Source organism: Eptesicus fuscus, chromosome 4 (assembly GCF_027574615.1).
Source record: "Eptesicus fuscus isolate TK198812 chromosome 4, DD_ASM_mEF_20220401, whole genome shotgun sequence".
NCBI lineage: Eukaryota > Metazoa > Chordata > Mammalia > Chiroptera > Vespertilionidae > Eptesicus > Eptesicus fuscus.
The window spans coordinates 22,771,519-22,794,513 of NC_072476.1; the positions used below are offsets into that span (position 1 = coordinate 22,771,519).

Below are 22,995 nucleotides of genomic sequence, written 5' to 3' on the forward strand. Positions count from 1 at the left end.
ACCACTCAGAATGCAGCACAGAGACAAAAAGATGAAGACTATGAAAGAGAAGTAATGAAACATGGAAGATAGAATAAGAAGACCCATCTTACATCTAATAGACGTTCCAAATGAAGAGCTAACAGAGACTGAGTGGTAGAAGTATCTGAACAGCTAATGAATGAGATGTGAGCTCTCAGACTGGAGTGACTTGAACAAAATTCCCATTTAGTCATTCACCAACTACTTCTTGAATTCCAGGCCCTGTGATAGGCTTGGCAGATACAATGGCAGGGAGAACTGAATAGGATAAGGTTTATAAACTGTGACCAGAAGCTGAGGACTGAAAGCCAATGGGAATAGTTAGTATGACCATATAAAATGCATGCCAGCTCTCCACATCACCAGTTGAAGCAAGGTCTGGCTGGGGGTTGGGATGGGACTGGGGTTGCAGATGGTCAGGGCTCTCCTTACCTCACTTCTCTCTCTCTCCCTTCTTCCCTCTCTTTCTCTGTGCTCCTACCTTGCTGCAGGCTCCCGAGCCGAGAAGAAAGCAGAGCCCCCGCCTAGCAAGCCCACAGTGGCCAAGACCGGGCTGGCACTCATCAAGGATTGCTGTGGGGCCACCCAGTGCAATATCATGTAGCCCCCATGTGGGGTGCCCCCGGGGCCACGGGGACTCCCCCTCCCATCCACTTGTCTTCATAGCCCCCATTTCACCGGGGCCCAAGAGCTCTCAAAGGCAGAAGGGGTTGAAGGCAAGCCTGTGACTGCCGCCGGGGCTGTGGGCGCAGTGGGCGGGCCCAGCCGCCCTGTACAGAGTGTAGCAATAGGGAGTCCCTCACCGTCGCATGGCCCTCCCCAGAGCATGCCGAACCCGGGAGTCTGTCTCACTGTTTATCCAAACCACCAGGAAAGGTCCTTCCTCAGAAAAGTACTATATCTCCACTTCTATCTAGCTGTATCTAACCCACCATGCAAATGACTTGGGAGAGGGGCATGACCCCCAGGTGTGTATAGTTGCGACTTTTCAACAACCTAGCACCATGTTGGACACATCCCCCATCTACCCTCCTAGCTCTGCTGTCAGGCCTGCCCCAGGGGGCACCGCTCCAGTCTGTCCTTTTCCAGGGGCTGTGCCCTGGAGGGCTCCACACAGCCCACACACCTTGGAGACAGAGGGCCCATCTGTAAAAGTGAGCTTGTGTGTGGTGTCATGGTCACGTCTCCCGCTTCCTCCCCTCCCATGCCTGGGCACGGGTCACACCAGGGCCCTGTCCATTTGCTCTTGGTTCTTCCTTCCCTTGCAATGGCTGCCCAGGTACGTGGAGTAGAGGGGATGGGGCCTGGGCTGGAGCACACCCAGTGCTTGGAAGAGGTAGCAAAACGCCAGAGGCTCCATCACCAAGGCCAGGGAGACAAGCAGGGGACCCCCAAGCAGATGCTGACCCAAGCGCTCTTCCCCACCCCAGGGGCCACCGGAAAGAGTGCCAGAGGACCCCACTCACCAGCCCAACACACAGACCTCTGTAAACTACAGTGGCAGGCGGGAGAGGCGGCCTGACCCAACCGTGTCCCATCATTTGGTGGTGTACTTTAACCAGCCTAGCAAGTCCACCTGTGTAACTTGATGTACATAAGCTACAGCCAGCTCGGCACAGCCCATGTGACCTCTGTACGTGTGTGTCGTGACCGGCCTAAGTAGTTAGCATAAATTGAGATTTGCTGATGTGCAATCATCCATCGAAGAAAATAAAAGTGGAAACCACGTACACAGCACTTTCAAAGTTTTTACTTTTTTCTTGACTATGGAAATAATCCACGTACATAGTAAGTCACTTTAAAAGTATAGAAAGTAGAAAGAATGCTTTGGGTTCCTTTTTTAGCTCCCATAATTCCTCCAACTAGAGACCACTCTGAGCCGAAACCGGTTTGGCTCAGTGGATAGAGCGTCGGCCTGCGGACTCAAAGGTCCCAGGTTCGATTCCGGTCAGTGGCATGTACCTTGGTTGCGGGCACATCCCCAGTAGGGGGTGTGCAAGAGGCAGCCGATCGATGTTTCTCTCTCATCGATGTTTCTAACTCTCTATCCCTCTCTCTTCCTCTCTGTAAAAAATCAATAATAAAAAAAAAAGAAAAAAAAGAGACCACTCTGACATTTTGGGATATTTCCTTTCAATATTTTTAATGCATTAAAAAAATGATTGGCATCCTATGTACCATTTCATAACAAGTTTTCTCTTCTCATTTAGCATTATATCACTATCATTCTCCCACATCATTAAAAGTTCTTTGTAAACATTAAATACTCTTCATAAAATATTTACAATCGTTTCTTAGTAATCTTCTGAATATACCATAATTTACCTAACTATTTACTACTATTAGACATTTAGGCTATTTCTGGTTTTTCAGTATTATAAATATTATGATAAACATCCTGGGGTAAAGCTTCATCTGAATATCTGATTTTTCCTTAAGATAATCTCCTAGAAGTAAAGTTCTTAGGCTACGAATGGATCGCATTTAAAGAAATATATTTGTAAATTAAAGGTAGATCTGAACCACTGATCCCGCTGGAATTATAAGTGTTTTTTGCACTGAGTTAGAAAGTCAAACTCAGCTGAAACAGAGGGATAAGACTTTTTTAGCACGTCATTAGTATCTGGGATTAGCCAGATAAACAAAATAAAGCAAAACAAAAACTCCTTTCATCTACAATATGTCTTATTAGGTAAGGTAAGCTGCAGAAGGGCAAATAAAGAAAACAGCAACCAGAGATATATGAGTAAACCAGCCTATTAAAGAATATTCTTGTTTTTTTCCTGAGGGGGAAAAAAAGTAAATCTGGCCCTAGTTGGTGTGGCTCCGTGGTTAGAGCTTCGGCCCATGTACGGAAGGGTTGTGGGTTCGATTCCCCGTCAAGGGCAGATATCTGGGTTGTAGATTCAATCCTGACTCCGGTCAGGGCATGAGCAGGAGGCAACCAATCAATGTGTCTCTCTCACATGGATGTTTCTCTCTCTCTCTCTCTTTCACACACACACACACTCCTTCAATGGAAAAAATATCCTTAGGTGAGGATTAATAACAACAGCTACAAGGTAAATTTGAATGTCTGTCAAGTCACAGCAGCTTTGGAGTTGACACAAATCTCTCTAACCGAGGAACCAGAGTCTTGGGCCGATGGCCTCTCCCAGTGGGCAGCAAGCCCCTCCTACTCTGTCTCAGATGTGTTTCTGCCTCAGGTCCCAGCACATGCACCCACTTCCTGCCTCCTGAAGCTGAAGAGACACCACCACCTCCAGTGCCTCCACACTGGCCTCAGGGAACACTGTCCTCCTTCACTGCCATGAAGCCAGACTTAAAGTGCTTCCTAGGGCTGCCATAACCTGTTACCTCATCCAGGGTGTCTTTAAACAACAGAAACTTATGCTCAGTTCTGGAGGCCAGAGGTGTAAAATCAAGGTATCAGCAGAGCCATGCTCCCTCTGAGGCTCTAGGGAAAAGTCCTTCCTGGCCTCTGCCAGCTCCTGGTGGCTCCTGGCAATCCTTGGCTTCATCGCTCCAATCGCTGCCTCCGTCTTCACATGGCCTTTTCCTCTGTATGTGTGTCTGTGTCCTCTCCTGTTTTTATAAGGACACCAGTCATTGGGTTTAGGGCCCACCCTAAATCCAGGATTATCTCATCTCGATCCTTAATTACTTCTGCAAAGACCCTATTTCCAATAAGGTCACATTCTGAGACAGCAAGTAGACATGACTTTTAGGGGGATGCTATTCAACCTACTACACAGATGCTCCTCACTTTTGCAGTAAAAACGTGGGCTGCTAAGGGCCCGCCACTCTCCCTTGCCTGTGGAAAACGTGGGTCTGGAAGGCCTGACCTCAGACCAATTAAAGACAGTCACCAATTTAACAAGCCAAAGGAGATCGAAGCCCTCATAAAAATCCTGCCTGTAGTACATCTGCGGAACCCTGGGGTAGACCTAACTTATGTTCCTGCTATTCCTATTGATTTTCTTTAAACACAAAACCCCACCATTTATTTAGGCTTTTACAGAAGAGCAGAAGGAAGTAATAATTTAAGATGCTCCCAGATCACTAGAGCTGCCTGCAAAGCTGAGAAACCTTGCAGACCTCTGGACCCTCACACCCAGACTCACTCCTGGAAGCCAAGGGGGGTGCAGGGGAAGGGGGAAGATAATAACAGGAGAAACATTTGTTGAGAGCTTATTGCTATGCACTGAGCCATGTATCCACATTTTCTCATCTCCTCACCTTAACCCACAGGGCAGACCCTATTATTACTTCCCCTTTGCAGATGAGGAAGGTACAAGGTCCCATAGGTAGTCAGTGGTGGGATCGCCATTCAGCATCCACCTCCGGTAACCTCAACAGTCTTTTTTTCCCCCATCAGCATTTAAGCAAATCTGCTCCATTAAAAAACAAACACTCCATTCCAACTTCCCTAGCAGCCACCACCTTCTCTTCTCTATATTTTCACGGCCTTCTTGAGACTTGTTCATCATCTTACTATCTCCATTTTTCTCATCTCTACTCCCTCTTCAACCCATTTTAATCTGGTTTCTATCACTCTCTTGTCACTCACCTCCTCATCAGGGATGTAACCATTTGGTTATATAGAGGAGGAAAAAAATCTTTCTCCTCATCCATCTTAGGTTCTCCAGATGGGACTCTGTAAATGGGGCTGACCAAAGACAGACAAACAAGAGTTAAACGAAGAGAAATTGTTAACTCATGCACGCACAGACACCCACGGGAAGCACCCAGCAACGAGTAACCCAAAGAGCTTGGGCTTCTCTACCATCTGAGGCTAAAACAAAGGAAAGGGAGCCCTGGTGACGTAGCTCAGTGGTTGAGTGTCAACCAGGAGGTCACAGTTTGATTCCCGGTCAGGGCATATGCCCAGGTTGGGGGCTCGATCCAGGGGCATGCAGGAGGCAGCCGATCAATGGTTCTCTCTCATCATTGATGTTTCTATTTCTCTTTCCCTCTCCCTTCCTCTCTGAAATTAATTTTAAAAATATTTAAAAAATAATAATAAAGGAAAGGGGTTCTGGGGATTCTGGTGGGGAATGATGGGGGAAGGCGATGGGTGGGGGAGGGAGACAAGTAATGCATAGGTGACTGGGAAAAGTATGGTAGACAAGGGTTGTTTAGTAAGGTTTGTTGTGCAGATTTAAGTCCTACCTTCTCCATTGATAAGAGTCCTCCTCTTCCTGGTATGGGAGAGGGAGACACCTTTCACAAGTGGGAATTTAAACTTCATTTATAAATGGAAATTTCCTTTATAAAATCCCTGTTTTTAGAGTTTCTGTGCATCAGCTGGTTCTCAATGGCCTTTAGCTCAAAACAATGACAAAGAGACACCTTTTGGGGTGGCATAATCTGGCACCCCTCATTTACATCCAGCTGACGCATGTCAGCCCTCATGCTGCCCAGCTCTCTGTGCCATGTTGCCACACACACTCGACTTCTGAGGCGCTCACTCTCTAGGTGTACCTCCCACCACTCAGAAAGACATTTATCCAGTCCTTTTTCTCTTCCTGTCCTCAGGGCCTGGCCCTCAGCATTCTGCTCGCCCCCCTCTGCTGGTCTGAGATGCCCATCTGCACTCTGACTGCTCCTGGATTCTCTCTCTGGCCTAGACCTTTCTCCTACACTCAGACCCTTGTCTCCAACTGCTCCCTGTAGATCTCCCTTTGGATCCAAAGTAGGCCCCTCAAATGTGACATGTCCTAAAACATGGGTCAGCAAACCAGCCCACCACTTGTTTTTGAAAAATATTTATTGGAACATGACCAAGTACATTTTTGTATGTATTGTCTCTAGCTGCCTTTGTGCTACAGCAGCAGAGTTGAGGAGTTGTGGCAGGGACAATGTGGCTTGCAAATCCTAAAACATTTACTCTCTGGCCCTTTAAGAACAAGTTGGCTGACCATTGTCCTAAGTTTCCCCTGTGATTTTTCATCTCAGGAAAATGTACCACCCAATTGCCCAAGATTTCCTAGGACTTGTCCTTGACTCTCATATTCCTCTTCACAGCCACACAACTGCCAAGTCTTTAGTGCCTACCTCCTAAATTTCTCTAGGATATGTCTACACCACCATATCCTCAGTGTAGCCTCCATCTTTTGCTTGGTCAACGCAGTAGCTTCTTAACTGTCAGTGATCCCTCTTAGCATTGGTCATTTCCCGCACAGCAGCCAGGTGATTTCCTGTATTATGCAAACCCAAGTGTCATTCCCCCCTTTAAAACCATTCCCATGGCCATTCGGATGAAATCCTTGTACTTTCATGTGACTTAAAAGCCCTCTCGATCTGGCCCCTTCCTACATCCCTCTCCTCATCCCACCTGCTCACCTGGGTCCGCCTTTGTGCTGGGCTCAAAGAGGATTCTTTGGATTCTTTGTTCTTCTTGCCATGTTCGCCATTGGCCCCTCTCTTGGACTTGCACATGTTATTTCCTGTGCCAAGAACTCAGATTCCCTGCCAGCTCTTTCTCTCCTCCACCTGTGTGCCACTCTGAAGCCAAAATGACCTTCCTAAAGTGCAGATCTAACCAGGTGTGTTGCTTCTCAGTTTGAAACTGTACCTTCAAGGGAACAAAACAGGTAGAGGCAGCTGGGGAGGAAGAAGAAACACTGAACAATGTCAAGGATGGTGTGTTCTGGAGCATCCAACTTGACCTAGAGGTCATGTGACTTTAAGAACTTTACGAAAAGGGCCCACAAGGGGATGGGGTTGGCGAGAGCAGTTTCAGCGAGGTGCAGGCATGGGAGCTAGATGCCCAGGCAGGAGAGGGCTCCCTCACCCACAGATCCATTGGAGAGTGGGAGGGATTATCACACCCATTTGGAAGATAGGGAAACTGAGGCTCAGAGAGGGGAAGTGATTAGCCCAAGGTCACACAGCATGTGTTAGAGCCAGGACTTGAGTCTGAGAGCAGGGTGAGAGCCAGACCCAGGGTGTTTATTTCCCATTTCTAATTCCAGCAGCATCAGCACCCCTTCCCTTTGAGCTGTACTCAATGAGAGGTGATTCATGGCCATTCCAGCAGCAGCTGAGCCTCTTATAAACCTTAACTGGCTGGACAGTCCTGAGCTGTGGGAGCTCACTAGCTCAGCTCCTCTGTAGCTTGAGAAGAAGCAGTTACAACCGGCCCAATCTACCAGCCAAGACTCACATGCCAGTCACCAGCAGGACAGCTGGGTGGGCAGCAGAGGCTGAGGCAAAGCACTCAAGAAAGCTGGCTTGCCTGGCTGGCGTGGCTCAGTGGTTGAGTGTCGATGACCTATGAACCAGGAGGTCATGGTTCAATTCCTAGTTAGGGCACATGCCTGGGTTATGGGCTCAATCCCCAGTAGAGGGTGTGCAGGAGGCAGACAATCAATGATTTCTCTCTCATCATTGATGTTTCCATCTCTCTCTCCCTCTCCCTTCCTCTCTGAAATCAATAAAAATACGTTTAAAAAAAGAAAGAAAGAAAGCTGGCTTGAGGATCAAACTTCAGGTCATTTTCCCATTCATTTATGAATTAACTAGAGGCCCAGTGCACGAATTCGTGCACAGGTGGGGTCCAGCTGGCCTGGCCCTGATCGGGGTCCTATCAGGGCTGGGCTGGCTGCGGGGAGGGGCCGTGGGTGATTGGCCGGTGGCCCTGCCCCCGATTGGGGTGGTGTGGGCCCATCAGGGGTGGGGCTGGCTGGGGGAGGGGCTGCAGGAGGTTGGCCGGCTGGCCCCGCCCCCATCGGGCTGGTTCGTTGGCTGCTGTGGGCGTCATAGCGACCGGTCATTTGGGTCGTTACAGCGTTCTGGTCAGTGGCTTTTATATATATACACTAGGAGCCCGTTGCACGAAGTTTCGTGCAATAGACTTTTCCTTCACCTGGCTGCCGGCACCAGTTATCCGCCAGCAGCAGTTTTCCTCTGGCCACCCACTGATCAGAGCGCCTCCCGCCAGCACAATCGGCCACCCCGAGAGGAACTCTGATCGGGAGGCACTCCGATAGGGCGGGTGGCCAGAGGAAAACTGCTGCTGGCAGAAAACTGGTGCCAGCAGCCATGCAATCGGCCACCCGGAGTTCCACCACCAGCGTCTTCTGCAGCGCCGGCCGTTTAAGCGGGAGGAGCGGGGGTCGGGGACTCGCAAGTCCCCGCCCCCCGCTCCTACCGCCAGCCAATCGGCCACCCTGAGTCCCGCCCCCCCCCGCCTCCAGCCGGCCCAATCGTGGGCGTAGCAGAGTGATGGTAATTTGCATATTACCATTTTATTAGGTACTAGAGGCCCGGTGCACAAAATTCGTGCACGGAGGGGGGTTGTCCCTTAGCCCAGCCTGTACCCTCTCCAATATGGGACCCCTCAAGGGATGTCCAACTGCCCGTTTAGGCCCGATCCCACCGAGATCGGGCCTAAACGGGCAGTCGGACATCCCTCTCACAATCCAGGACTGCTGGCTCCCAACTGCTTGCCTGCCTGCCTGCCTTCCTGATTGCCCCTAACCGCTTCTGCCTGCCAGCCTGATCACCCCCTAACCACTCTGCTGCCAGCCTGTTTGCCCCCAACTTCCCTCCTCTGCCAGCCTGGTCACCCCTAACTGCCCTCTCCTGCAAGGTTGATCACCTCCAACTGCCCTCCCTTGCAGGCCTGGTCCCTCTCAACTGCCCTCCCTTGCAGGCAGGGTGCCTCCCAAATGCCCTCTCCTGCTGGCCATCTTGTGGTGGCCATCTTGTGTCCACATGGGGGCAGCCATCTTGTGTGTTGGAGTGATGGTCAATCTGCATATTACTCTTTTATTAGATAGGATAGAGGCCTGGTACAGGGGTGGGGACCAGCTGGTTTGCCTTGAAGGGTGTCCCGGATCAGGTGGGGGTTCCCTTGGGGTGTGGGGCGGCCTGAGCGAGGGGCCCGTGGTGGTTTGCAGACCGGCCACGCCCCCTGGCAACGCAAGCGGAGGCCCTGGTATCTGAAATTTATTTTCCTTCTACAATTGAAACTTTGTAGCCTGGAGCAGAGCCAAGCCTGGGGCTCCCTCTGAGGCTGGCAGCCATTTGTGTTGGGGTTATAATTGAAACTTTGTTGCCTTAAGCGGGTGGGCCTGACCAGGGTGTGCGGAAAGCTTTGCTTCCCCTGTTGCCAGCGGCAACCCTGGCCTGCTCTCTCAAGCTCCATCATGCCGCCATTTGTTTGAATTTGTTTACCTTCTATAATTGAAACTTTGTAGCTTGAGTGGAGGCTTAGGCCTGGCTAGGGCAGGCAGAAAGCTTGGCTTCCTCTGTTACCTAGGAAACCTTGCTCTCTGTGGCTGTAGCCATCTTGGTTTGGGTTAATTTGCATACTTGCTCTGATTGGATGGTGGGCATGGCTCATGGGCATGGCTTGTGGGTGTGTCAGAGGTATGGTCAATTTGCATATTTGTTTATTATTAGATAGGATGATAGATTCCACTACAGGCATTAGGTACTAGGGAACACAGATGAACACAGGAAACACAGGCAGACAGAGATGGTCTTGCCTTTGTGCAATTATGTCCTGATGAGAGACAAGGACATCAAACTGGAGGGCAAGGGGAGGCCCTTCCAGGTTTATGGGGGTGGGAGGGGGTTATGCCACAGCCACAGCCACAGCCACACACACCAAGCAGCTTGACTGTTCAATTCCCCATTTCCACCAGCTCTGCCAGCAGCCGCCATGAGGCTCACTCTGTCCCCAGGCCTCACCAGCAGTTTCCCTCCCTCTTTGTTGGAACTATTGGGCTCTCTCCAGTCTTTGCCCAACCGCTACTCCAGGTCCCCATCACAAGTCCAGAGAAGCCTCCGCCGTGTTGCCAGCTCAGGGCTCACCTCCACCCACAAAGATTTATTTCTCCACTGAGATGATATCTGCAGTCCGTTGTTCCTCCTCCCACAGAAAGAGCAGCACTTGGGTTTTAATGAGCAAGCGTGGTAAACCCAGAGGCTGCAGGAATGTGGGAGGGGGCAGTGAACGGAGTCTGGGGTTCAGGGAGATGCAGAAGGGAGAGGAGTTGGGGAAGGTGAGGTTGGGGGTGGCGTGGGAGAAGGGGCCACCCTGCCTTGAGGGCCTCTGTGTGTCCCCCACTGTCCCTCATGCAGAGCTAGAGCTCTCTGCATTAGAATTCTCTCGGTTGTAAGTGACTGAAACTCTAGCCAAACAGGCAAAAAGTGAGGGCGTTTCCTGGCTCCTGGGCTGGGATATCTGGGATCTAGGGTATCAAACAATGTCACTTGGACTCACTGTTTTCCCACCTTTCCGTTCCGCCTCCCGTGCGCTGGCTTCTTGAGGCAGACTCTCTTTGTAGGGCCCATGGCAATGGCTCCTAGCTTCCGGCCTCCTAGAGTAAAACCCCAATGAATTCAACAGAAATCCCAGCCTGGAATCTCTCAGGCCTGGCTTGGGTCATGTTAAAAGGTAAACTGAGGCATACTGAGAATGTTAAGAATTTGAGCAGAATTTAATTCAGATCTGGCAGCATCCAATGTAGCAGATAGAAAGGAGCTCCGAAGAGCTGCGCAGAACGGGGGACGTTTATAGGCAGAAGGGAGCAGGAATGAGGAAGTTATACTCAGCAAAAAAAGTGAGTTGGTTACTGCCAGGTCACGTTCCTTATCGGGGATGGCAGGGGTTATCAGGCAGAGGGCCTAACTAGGGCTGATCGGTGACTCCTGATCAACTGGTTCAAGGTTCCATTTCTGGGAGAGTTGCCTCCAGTTTGGTGATATGGGGCTTAGCATAAGCGACTCCATGTTGAACCTGTTGTCATTCAGGAATCACCTGCTGGGCCTGAGGGGTGTGGTTCTCTGCTTAGCCAAGTTGGGGTCCAAAGGCTGACCCTGGAGCCAGGGGGAAGGAGGAGAGAGGTGTCAGCCCAGTTGTGCCAGAAGAAAAGAGAATGGATGCTGGGAAGTGAAAAACAAGGGTTCGCTGCCTTTTAGAGGATAAGAAACGGTGTTTTAGAGAAGAGCAGGGATTGCTAAGGTCATCAGCTCACCAAAACCAGGACAGAACTCAGACCCCTGGTCTGATTGAATGCCCTGTGCCTCCTTTCTCCATCGTTAGGACTAGGCCCACAGGCAGCCCACGCTGAAGGAAACTGAGCTGGAGCTGGGACTGCCAGTCCCCTGTGGGTCTCTAGCATGGTCTTGACTTGCTTCAACCAAGAGCTGTTTGTTCAGATTCAGAGCAACTGTTCACCCCGAGGAGCACAACCTGCAGGTCCGAAAGGGGAGAATCCTGAGGAAGCGCCTCGGTGGCTGCAGGTGCTGGTGGAAGCATGGCTCTGGGACAGCCACCTGCCACCCTGCCTGCCCACGTGCAGGCCTCCATCTCCAGGGAGGCCCGGGAGCCTGCACAACAATGTAAGATGATTTTTGTTTTGAAATAACTTCGAACTTAGACAAAGAATTCCTGTATGTCCTTTTACTCAGATTCACGGGTTGCTGGCATTTTGCTGCATCTGCTTTATCACTCACGGCCTTTCTCTCTGGAAGACCTCAGTTGTAGACATAATGCCGCCTTACCCTCAAATCCTCTAGCGTGTAGTCAAGAACGCAGGTGTTCTCTTTCATATTACAGTGACTCGGTACTCCTTCCTAGTATTTATGTTTTATCAGTTTTCCCAATAATTTGTATTATGGCAACTGTCCTCCTCCTCCCCTATTTGGGATGTGGTCCAGGAAGAAGCATTGCTTTTCCTTGCCACATCTCTAATCTCCTTCAGTCGTTTTGTCTTTCATGACCCTGACGATTTTGAAGAGCCCAGGCCAGTGGTTTTAGTGGATAGCCTGCATTTTAAACGTTTCCCTGGTGATGAGACGCCCTCTGTGATGTGAGGACCACTACTCCGGAGTGGTCTTCCTGTCTGAGCCTCAGGAAGGCATAGCTGGGCCCACATCTTATTCATTGGGGTCCCCACATCTGGCTCAGTGCCTGGCACGCCTATGAGGACCTCAATAAAGATTGGGCTTGGGAGCTGTGTAGACCATTACCACTCAATGACTTGGCAATGGCTCAGCTTCTCCAGCCTCATCCCCACCCACACCCCCACACCCCCGTCTGTAACCCAGTGTGAGGGTAGAGGGTGCTATAGTCTAGCCTGACTTTAAGGGCCCTGTCAGCTTTGAAGCTTGGTTGTGGGCCTTCAAAAGGTGTAGCTCAGGACCCCTTTTCTCCCCTGCTAGAAGCTGGATAGGATGTCTTGGGCTTCCTGTCAAGTCTTAGGGATTGTCTAAGAGGTGGGGCCTATGACTTGTTTCTAACGAGTGGAAGTTGGTAAAGATGATGGGAGGTCACTCCCTTGATTAGGTTCCATTCTATAAGGCTCCTTCTCAGCAGACTGGAGAGAGGCTCTCCTTGCTGGCTTGGTGAACTAAGCTGCCATTGGAGGCAGCCCCTGTGGCAGGGAACTGTGGGTGGCCTATAGGATTTGCAGGTGGCTTCTAGCTGACAGCCAACAAAACCTGGGGCCCTCAGTCAGGAGAGGGGAGGTGGGGGAGGGTCAGCAGGGGTTAGGCCTCAGAGTCCACACCAGGCCCTGCATCTGGAAGGCTTTCAGGCAGAGATGGGAGAGATGGTGCCAGCATCTGCCCTGCCAGCCTGGGTCACCCCAACCGCTGCAGTGCTCCTGGCTGGCTCACCGCTGTGGCACCAGTTACTTAGCTCCCACCTGCAGCTGTTTCTTCCCCTTCTCCCCCTCTGTGCCCTAGTCCCCATTCCTAAGTCCTTCCTTCCCAGAAAATGTGACTTCTTCTCTTCATCTTGCTGAGGGAAGTTCTGGCCTCGACCTTGGACTTGAGATCTCCTCATCCCACCCACCTGAAGGAGGAGGGGTTCTGGGTTCTCTCTTTCTTGCTGTTCCAAAATTTGCCGAATTCATCCAAAAGGCAACTAGGTTTCTTCATATTCCAACCTAAGCTGTTACCCAGGGCTGCCGACCTCTCAGGGAAAGACTAGAACTCTCCCGGGAAAGAGACTCGACACTTGGCCCTGAAAGTATTAATTCAAACAAGCAAATTGGATCTATCTTCTCTGCATTTCTCCCCATAGTCGAGTTAGAGGAGGTTGTTGCTGTAATCACATTAGCAACTGGGAGATGGGCCAGCTATTGTACAAGCCTGACGGAAAGCAATGTGGGAGAGTGCAAGGTCAAGTAAAGCAATGGTGAGGACCACGCTGACTGCTGGTTTATGGGGCGGTGAGTCAGGGTTCCTGCCCCTCGCCCAGCCCCAGAGCCAATCTGCAAGAGCAAGTGGAGGCTACAGCAGGTCACTGGTGTGGGAGGAAGCAGGGATGCTTCTGAGCTGTGACTCAGCCTTTGTCCACTGAGGCAGCCAGAAACCAGACAAGACAAATCAACGCCCACTGGTGATGGAGACAGATGGGGTGGACCGCACATCTGGAGTTGGGTCCTATAGGATCACATCTTTGCATGAACAGGTCTGCTGTCTCTCAGCCAGCCATCTTCTAAGCTACCTTCTCCACACCAGATGGGAAATGCACAGAGACAAATGCAAGGCCCTGTTTGAAACCCTTAACTAGACCTACAAAACCTCACTGCCCTGCTCTTTAGGGGCATGGTGGCAACTCAAGTTTTTCTGCAAAACTTCGCTACCATGAGAGATGTTTTGAAAGGATTGCCAAAGGTTTTCAAAAGCTTTTTAATGTTGAACTTCTAAAAAAATTGCACTTTGTCAAAAGGTAATTTACCCAAACATTCAAGTCTCTTCTGGGTCCTTTCAGATTCGTACAAGGGGTGAGTGGTAATGGTGGTCCCAGGGAAAGGCTTCACAATGGGATCTATAAAATGTGTTTTCCAAAAGGGCTTATTAAAAAAGCATGCCTGGCAGGGACCAAGACCGAGGTAGCCTGCAAAATGGATTTCTTTCACAGGGAGAGTGAGTCTAGGAATTATCCATTTTATAACTGGAGCGTTCTGTGCTTATTCTATTTTCTCCACACATGATTATAACCTGGAACTAGATTGCAAACCTCGGAGAGTCCTGACCACAAAGGACCCATACCCAGTCACCTGCCAGGGCTGGGTGCCAAATTAAAAGAGCCTCCAAAGTGTCAAGATCAATTTGTCTCCACCGCCGATTTTCAGAAAGTGTGGGAAGTTGGGGGAACCCAAAATGAAAAGATGACAGAACTGGACTGGTTTATACTCCCTCCCCTCAAACACTCACTTGGAACACTCACATCGGATGCTTGCTTGTAAAGTTTATTGACAACTGTTTGGTCCCAACACACAAAACAGCACTTGAACCACAAAAAGTGTTCAAACAAAATAGACAGTTAAGAAAAACATCTCTCCCCCAAGCCCAATCCAAAACAAACAGTGCAAGATGGGGAAGGGGGTTGTGGTGGTAACTTTTGTCTTTTTTTAAAGATAAATCTAATCCGGTATGTCTTTCCACTGAGAAATCAAGAATTTCATTGTCTTAATTCTTATATATCATTTTGTTACATCATTTAACTAAGCCTCTGGATAAAAAAAATAGATAGAATTGGACTGGCCATTGTGGAATACATTAGGAACACAATGAACTTCGCTGTCTTTTCCTATCTTCACACAGCGATTGTTAGTCATACACGTGGCCCAGGCTGACGGGCGACTCCAGCAAATGGTGCGACCACACTCACATGACTGCATACAACGTCAGTCTCTTCTTTGTTGCCCAAAGAAGCTGCTCTTTGAGACTGTTCCTTGTGACTTGTAATAGTACCTCTTATGTTTTTAAGTCCACAGTTCTTTACATGAGAGCAAAACTAAAGTCCAAGCGTGCAAACTCAGCCTTATGAAATCTCAGGTTAAGGCAACTGATGTTCTCAACACTAACTCTAGCATATTGTTTAAAAGCTTCTTTTAAAAAACTGCACATTTGCATTGTACTTCCTGTCCCACTACGTCTGTGGAGGAAAAGCCTCCAGCGGGATCGCAAGGTGCCATCACGCTCAGAGGCTTTTCCAATGTAGTTCCATCTTGATTGGGGCTACGTCTTGAGAACTGGGAATCATTGGCTTCATAGAAAAGATTTGGGGAACAAACTTCTATCTTGTAAAAATCTCTCTATAGCCCTTATTTTGTGGCATTTTATTAAAATGCTGGCTATAAAATCAGAGCCCGTTTTCTGGCTTTCCAGAAATTACAAAATATAAACATTTCCCCCAAAGAAACCATCTAACTAGTGGAAGACCTTTTGTCAACAGGTTCTTTCTGCTCTATGAATGAACCCGCCTTTTGCCCAACAAATACAACCCATTGTAAATGTCAGGTTTCTCTAGGAGGGGTGAGAGGCCACCTGTCACCGGATGCCTCAGCCACCTCGGGGCGAAGGTCATTCAACAGGGCAGTGCTCCCTCACAGGTTGGCTTTTCCCAAATACCAACATCAGATATCACAAAAAACCTGCACATGCTTCCAACAGCGAGAAGTAACCGTGTTAAAGTAGACACTATTAAGACACACAAACACATACACAGAGCTTCCCGACTATCAAAACCAGCTTTAAAAGGACAAAAACCAAGTTAAGTTGACCAACCTTGGCCTTTATATGTTTAGATACAATTTCTGTGTGTTCCTAGTGGGAAGAGTATCCGTACCGCCCCAGATGAAGCACCTCCCCCCTCAGCTGATCTGTACTTTATGCATTGCATACTTGAGAACGAGACACTCTTCCCAACATTGCCTCTTGACACACAATCATGTGTGGACTTCAAACACTGACTTTAAATTCACGACACCAAGACATCTCCTTCTCCTTTACCTAATGCATGTCAAACTGGAACTTAACATAAAAGGGAAGCTTAAGTCATCAACTTTCTAGAAGCTCCTAAATGGAACCCCAAAGTGGAAAAACATTTAAAAAATTCTGTGATGAAGCCGCTTTTGTCAACTACAGACATAGTTAAATAAAAAACAAGGCACTCTTACAAGTCACATGGAAGCCAGGACCTTGATATCCAACCTGAAAATACATTCTTACTTCTGGCCCACCTCCTTCAGTATGTGAACACACAGGCCACTGAACAGGCTTTGCTTCAAGACACATCATGCATATGATTAATACCACCTGAAAATATCAGTAAGCAAAGGCTTAGAGACTATATTATGCTACATGGAGGATGATATCACTGATGTGGCTTAATGGAAGTAAAACTACTTCCTTCTAGCCGAGTTCTTACTGCTTTCTTCTTATGGAACACCATTATATTTCATAATAATTAAGAAAAAAATTGGTAAAATATATTAAGAATTCTTTAACAAATGCCAGGACTTTTGTTTTCAAATAATGGGGGGGGGGGGAGGGGGAGGGAGGGTAGAAAAACTTTAGCTCCAAGTTGTGTTCAATGGAAAAAAACCAAAAACGTATGGAATACATCTAAGGATGGAGGAGGTGGCTTCTAGGGGTTTTCATTAAAACAGCAAGGGCTGTGTCTTCTGAACCCACTGTGTGTGCAGAATCAGACAGTGTTCCCGTCCTACTTCTATGTTCAGAATGAGTCAAAGCTTGGTTACAGGTGCATAGGAAAAGTTGGCTGCCAATTTTACTCTATTTTTGGGCTGCTTTTTGGCTGGGCTTTCCACAGGGCCCTTGCTGAGCTGGGACTCTGGGGTGTCCGACGGGGGGCAGGGAGGCGCCGGGACACAAGAGGAGCTGGAGTCGGAGGTCAACTTTTTGTTATTTACTGGTTCAGTGTTCTCTTCTTGGTTTAAAATCATAATTTCTGTAAACACAGAGAAGCAAACAGATTTAGTCCTAGGACCTGCAAGTATTGGTTTTTAGTTTCTCTCTCATCTTTTCACAAAAAAAATATTTAAAAAATAACCCCCCAAATGTCACACCCATGCCACCATTTACATATCAGCTGTGTGGCCAATATTACGTGTCACAGTCAAATATTTATAAACTGCATCTCAGCTCTCCCCTGGATTACAAAGTTTTAGAAATCTTCACTTTTGCCTTCAAATCATTGAGCAATGATTTAAAAACATTTTTTCCTACTTTGGCTTCTCTGCCCATTCACTCTTGTCAGGTAGTTAAGGACCCAGAAGGGCCCTGGCAGAGGACTGGCCCTGACAGAGGACCTTACTCTGCAGGTCTAAGGTGGGGGCGGGGGGAGGGGGAGAGTAAGAGTATGGCACAGAGTCCTAACTGCCCTAGAAAACCCAGGAAGTCACACTCAGCGGTGCTCCTGGGATGCTGCTGTGCATACAGAGCCATGCTGCCTGGAGGAGATGCACTGTTATACCTCGACTCCCACTGCGTGTGCAAGGGCTCTCACACTGAAGGCACGCAGAAGGTGAGAGTGACGCACAGCCCAACTCCCTTCTCGGGCTGACTTTCACTGAGAATAGCAGACAGAACTGCTCACACCATTCAAAATAGTTTTCTCTCTCGTAACGTGTGGATGGCTGCTGTATCTAGTGGCGCATGGACGCTAAGTGCACCCAGGCTACACCCCCATGGAAGAGCTCGTGTCAGTCTCCCACCAGCGCTAGTCATGCTCTCCAGGGGACACGCCCTGCTTTGACCACAGGCTAGATCAGTCTCAGAAGCCAGGCGTACGGGTCCCCGGCTCCACTTTCCAGATGAACAGCTCAGTTCTCTCACTGCTCTCGGATGCTGCTAGAGAAGACTAAGGGTGTGAGATCGGCCAGGTGGCCAGGAGCGGTCCCTGTGGCCAGGACAGCAGCTCGGCAGCAGGGTGGAGAAGGGCTGCTCACACAGGGAGGACGACAAGGAAGTTCCTCGTTTGAACAGAAGGGCCATCCTCTCAGGTCAGATGACACAGCAGAAAGACAGGAGGCCTTGGGTTCAAATCCTAACTCTGCCACTTGCTAGTCAGGCAGCCTGGAGCTAGATTCATCTCCAGTCACCACGCAAGCTCTGCCTGCCACCTAAACGTGCTGAGTCTGTCAGCCCCAGCGCAGTGTCAGGCACGCAGGGGGAGCGGTGCAGCATGGGCTGGAGTCAGTGCGCAACCCCGTCAGCTTCCTCTTCCTTCTCAGACACTGTGCAGGATCTGCAGTCGGACAGATGCCCATCCCTGCCCTCTCACCCCTCATAAAGCCCCACCCCCTGGAGCCATCATGGAGACCCCGCGAGAGGGACAGCATGTTTGGTGATGAGCGTGCCTCCTCTGTAGCCCAGCTGTACCATCCCTCAAGTCGAACCATCACTCCTTTGCTTGCTCCCTAAGCCAACTCAGGCTCAGGAGGAACCATGATAGGAAAAGAGGGTCCTAAATAATCAGCACAGGTATTTTGGGCCCGAAAAGGTATAGTTTCTCCCACCTCCATCAAACACTTAATATATTGGCATGCGATTTTATCTTTTAAGCCCACAACACAGTACATCCTACCAGAAGGTTCTTGAGGGTGTTCCTCAAACTGAATGAGATCAGCAGACTGAAGGATGACAGGATCTGGCCTCAGCTGAGGGGATGGCAGGCAGGAGGGCACAGGTGCGCACAGTAGGTCCACGGGGGAGGCGCTAGTCAGGCGGAGAAGCTCCTGCTCCGTTGGACTGGGCCCTGGACAGGAGAGGCAGGTATGGCTCATCAGGACAGTCCACACAAGTCTGCCCGAGGCTTTGTTTCAAAGCCGTAAACAGGAAAAGTGGCAGGAAGTACTCAATAACTCAAGGTTTAAAAAAGGCCATTACCAGAAAGATCTGGGTCTGTCTTTGGTAACTGAAGAGCCATAAACCAAGATCTCCCCGAGACCCCATCTGAGAAAAAGGGCCCCACAGTAAGCTCCCAGAGGTGGGAAATAAAAACCCACAGAAGGGGTGTATAGTAGTTAAAGGAACAAAGCTCAGCATTTACAAGACTTAGGTCCAAGTACTGTCACTTCCTAGCTGAATGATTTTGGGTAAGCTACTTCACCTCCGGGAATTTTGGAACGTAGGTAACAACTGCTGAAGGTTGTTGTGATAGCTGAGAGAGATGGGTTACATTAAGGTGCTTTATAAAATGTAAAGTGTTACATAACTGAGTTATAAACACAGAACACAGTAACACTAATGACTGTCAAGAGTCCAATGAAGACAAAATTTTCATACATAACAATGGATTCAAAAGTCTTTCAATAAAATTAAAATTCAATTCAAGTGAGCTGATTTACATCTACAGAGATGGTTCCATGTAAAATCTAAGTGACTCAATGTTGTTTTGAGTAACATGAATGAATTACCATGTCTTTCCCAGGGATGTCCTGTGACAAAGATTCTCCCTGACCCAACTTGAGAATCCTCTTAGCCCTCTTCTCCGCTAGACCCTGACCTTGGCCTTCCATGTCTGTCCTGTCCTTGCTGAGTCTCAGCAAAAATCCTGGGAAGTCAGTTTACCGAGAATCCCCGAGTCATGCAATCTGATCAAGTTCCTCACCCCTGCACCAGCACCCACCCCGCACCGCCATGTCTAAGTCCTTGGCCTGCCTTTAACAAGGATCCTCTTAGGTCTGTTTGGCTAGAATCCCCCTACCTCTGATGTCTCCCCTTGGTGATTTTCCATCCACCGATGCCCTTGACTATAAACCCCACTTGTCCTTGTTGTATTGAGTTGAGCTTGATCTTGCAGCAGAGCTGACCCTATTGCAATGGTGAAATACTGTTCTAAAAAGAGTGTCAGAATAATTTTTTCCTTTAACACCTGAATTGGGTTGACATGTTAATATTTGGAGGGGGAGTGAGGTGCTAGCATCCCTTAAGAACATTAACTAGTGAACCATAAAATGCTATCAAATGTAGGCCGGTTTTTTTCTCTGTTATTAACAAAATACTTTGAAAAATGTATGGATACTTAACTTTAATTCATGAAAAGGGCACACTGAGTCCCACCTACCCCATCCCCACTCCGAACCATTTCTGCTAGAATTCACCAGCTTTGCCTTGTCTGTCCTTTCTTACCATCATCACTTGCTCCAAGTTTGAGTTCCATGGCTGTGCAAGACTTGGGCACCTCCAGGATACGCTCAGTAGCCGAGGGCCAGTTTGAACTCAAATGACCTAGAGGACAAAGAGCACCTGTCAGAGGGAGAAGTCAGTGAGAGAACCGGGATTTCTGCAGGGGCAGGGATGGGCGCTTACTTACTTTTCATGTCATTTTTTAACACTACAATTCTCTTATGACCATGTCCTTTTATCCAGACCACCTGCACACAAGACATACTCCTGGTTAAGCAATGGAAAAGGAGGGGAGATAAGCCCTAAACTTCAGGAAGAATGTGACCCGTGTCAGCCTTAAACATATTAGAATTTAAAACTGAATTAATGCCAAGAAAAAAATTTAGAGGCTGGCAAAAACATGTCCCTTGTGAAAAGCTGTGCAGTCTAAAAATCGTGAGACTCAGCTTTAAAAATATTCCTTATGGCTTTTAAAAAGATCATCTTCTAAACACCAGTTCTGGTCTATAAATGAAGATAGTTCTCACATGAGAGCCCTTACTATTTTTTCCAGAAACTAAACACACCCAAAAGAATTCATGAAGATCTCCCAGATCCCTCAAACTAAATTCATTATCCTAAACAAAGCCCTCCACCTAATGCTGCTGCTCTCTGCCTCTTCGGCCAAGCCCTGGGCTCCTGGAGCGCTCCCACAGGCAGCGGTCACCACGGCCCTGACCTCAGCTCCCACGTGTCCCTAACTACGTGCTCTATTATTTTCACTCACGCTCAGTCCTTCACAACTTGCACCCTGACCCGGGCAATGGCCAGAGTCCTGGCCACGCTCCCTGTTTCCTCCTGTTTCTCTCCACTGTACTATGCACAGCAGTGACTGAGGTATTTTTCACATGCAAACCTGAAGGCCTTGCCTTGCTCTTCACTGAGTGCTGCTCCTTATCCAGAGGAGCAAAGCCCCCATAACAGAGCTCGTACTTCACTGTCAGGCATCTGCTTACGCATCCCCTCTACCTAGACTGTCCTCTCCCCTCTTTGCCACGTGGTCAACACACCCTTTACAACTTGGCTCTGGTGCCCGCCGGGCCTGCCCATGGCCCTCCACCGTGTGCCCACTGGTGGCTGCACTGATGGGCTCTTATTACCTGCTGGGGTGTCCAGACTCTCCAATACCCATCACCTTCCTGAGGGCAGGGTCTAGGACTTCCTCATTGGGCATTTGGGAATTTAATAAAGCTTTGCAGAATGAAGGAACAAACTGTTATGAAAGGATCTGTTCAAAACGCCTGCCATTTCCTTATTCTGCTCAGCAGAGTAAGCCTGTGCCTCTCCAGGAAGACTCTCCAAGAAGCTCAGAAAACACCCACCTGTGGGATTGCTCCCAAGAGTTCCTCTACGCTACTGAAGCCATAAGCCTTGGGTTGCACTGTTTCTCCGACATACTTGGAATAGGCCACGGAAAACTCATGAAGGAAAAGCTGCTGGTAGTGGTAAGTACGAAGTAAAGACCGCACATTCTTGGCAAACAAATACAGACTTGTGAGCTTCACACACTCCTCCGTCTTATCATTAGTGAAAACCTGGTCCAAGAGAAAGACGCAGCATTAGACACTCCCAGAAAGGCTGCTCCCACCCCCAGAAGTGAGGGCCTCCAGCTGAGAGTGACAAGGTACCAAGTCAACCTAAAAATGGAGTCAAGGAGGAGGAGGGATTCATTCAAGGATCTCCTCCCAGAGAAAGCTGGAGCCTTGAGCAAACCCGAGTTCTATTTGCAAATCCGAAAGGGCAGAAGTCTGGAGAAGCAGTGTGTCAGAAGGGAAGGGAAGGGGCAAACCTGGGGTCTCAAACAAAAAGGCTGGCATGAAGGGTGGAAGGCAAACCCTTAGGCAGAGAGAGCTGAATCAGGCCTGGGGGCTGAGGCCACTAAAGCTCATCTCCCAAAGTGGTGTTCCAAAGAACTCGGTGGTGCAGGATGAGGATGTTGGCATTCTTCTAAAAAACAACAAACTCAACAAGGGGAAAATGGTCCAAAGCTCTTCTGTTTTCAAGTAAATTAAGCAAATTTCTTTACCATAAACCTTTTCAAAATATTTAACATGCACTGAGATTCTGCAAGAGAAGGGACATTTGCCAACCTCAGCTGGCCATGGAAAGCCTTTTGTCTTGAACATCCATTTTCATTACCCAGAACTGGTGTTCACATAACAGGTGATTAACCAGAGTTCAGAAAATGTTGAATTTGATATTGTGAAAGAAAGCCTGAGCTGGACAGTAGCTAAAGTGGTACTTTTTTTTTAATATAATATATTTTATTGATTTTTTACAGAGAGGAAGGGAGAAGGATAGAGAGTTAGAAACATCGATCAGCTGCCTCCTGCACACCTCCCATTGGGAATGTGCCCGCAACCAAGGTACATGCCCTTGACCAGAATCAAACCCGGGACCCTTCAGTCCGCAGGCCAACGCTCTATCCACTGAGCCAAACCAGTTAGGGCGGTACTTTTTATTCAGGAACTACTACCATAGGGGAAGAGAAATAGCCTTAGTAGAACTGGACTCACTTCTGAATACAGGTTTGAGCTGCACAGGTCCACTTCTATGCAAATTTTTCTCACTGAATACCTGTACTGTTTTTGATCTGTGTTTGGGAGTCCACTGATGCAGAAGGCCAAGTGGATGCACTGATCTATGCCACTTTATATAAGAGACATCTGTGGATATGGGTATCCGAGGGGGTCTGGGAACCAATCCCCTGTGGATACCGAGGGACAATGGAAGTCTTTGGGGAGTCAAACATTATACATGATTTTCGACTGCGTGGGGGTGGTGCCCCAGAGCTCCATGTTGTTTAAGGGTCAATTGTATAACAAAACAAAAACAAAACAAAAATGGGGATTTATAGCCAAGCGAGGAGGGTGGATGGAAAATTCCTGACATCCAAGGTTAAGGTCTAGTCTAGAACAGCAGTCGCCAACCAGTGGTCCGGGGACCACTGGTAGTCTGTGAGGTCCGAAAGGTTGGCAACCGCTGGTCTAGAAGGCTGCCCTGAGAAGCCTGAATGAAGTTTGGCCA

At 48.7% G+C, this 22,995-nt stretch overlaps 2 protein-coding genes across 6 annotated transcripts in view; one reads left to right on the forward strand and one right to left on the reverse strand.

Annotated features, from left to right (window-relative positions):
* BMERB1 (bMERB domain containing 1) overlaps positions 1-625 on the forward strand; it is a 99,134-nt gene extending 98,509 nt beyond the window's left edge. Inside the window, exon 6 of the mRNA XM_008141556.3 lies at positions 513-625. Coding sequence (XP_008139778.1) covers positions 513-625 — 113 coding nt within the window. The remainder of the gene's footprint in view (positions 1-512) is intronic.
* A 5,873-nt stretch (positions 626-6,498) lies between these two features.
* Positions 6,499-22,995, reverse strand: part of MARF1 (meiosis regulator and mRNA stability factor 1) — a 53,811-nt gene continuing 37,314 nt past the window's right edge. For 2 of the 5 annotated variants that reach the window (XM_028145468.2, XM_028145467.2), the window contains exons 23-27: positions 21,291-21,503; positions 20,117-20,177; positions 19,933-20,031; positions 18,386-18,556; positions 16,322-16,747 (exon numbers count right to left, since the gene is read on the reverse strand). In XM_028145468.2, the coding sequence (XP_028001269.2) occupies positions 16,524-16,747; positions 18,386-18,556; positions 19,933-20,031; positions 20,117-20,177; positions 21,291-21,503 (768 nt within the window). In that variant the 3' untranslated portion in view covers positions 16,322-16,523. Of the gene's footprint in view, positions 6,628-10,258; positions 10,356-16,321; positions 16,748-18,385; positions 18,557-19,932; positions 20,032-20,116; positions 20,178-21,290; positions 21,504-22,995 lie in introns of those variants that run through there. The other 3 variants (XM_054714753.1, XM_054714755.1, XM_028145474.2) reach the window with 3 other exon arrangements.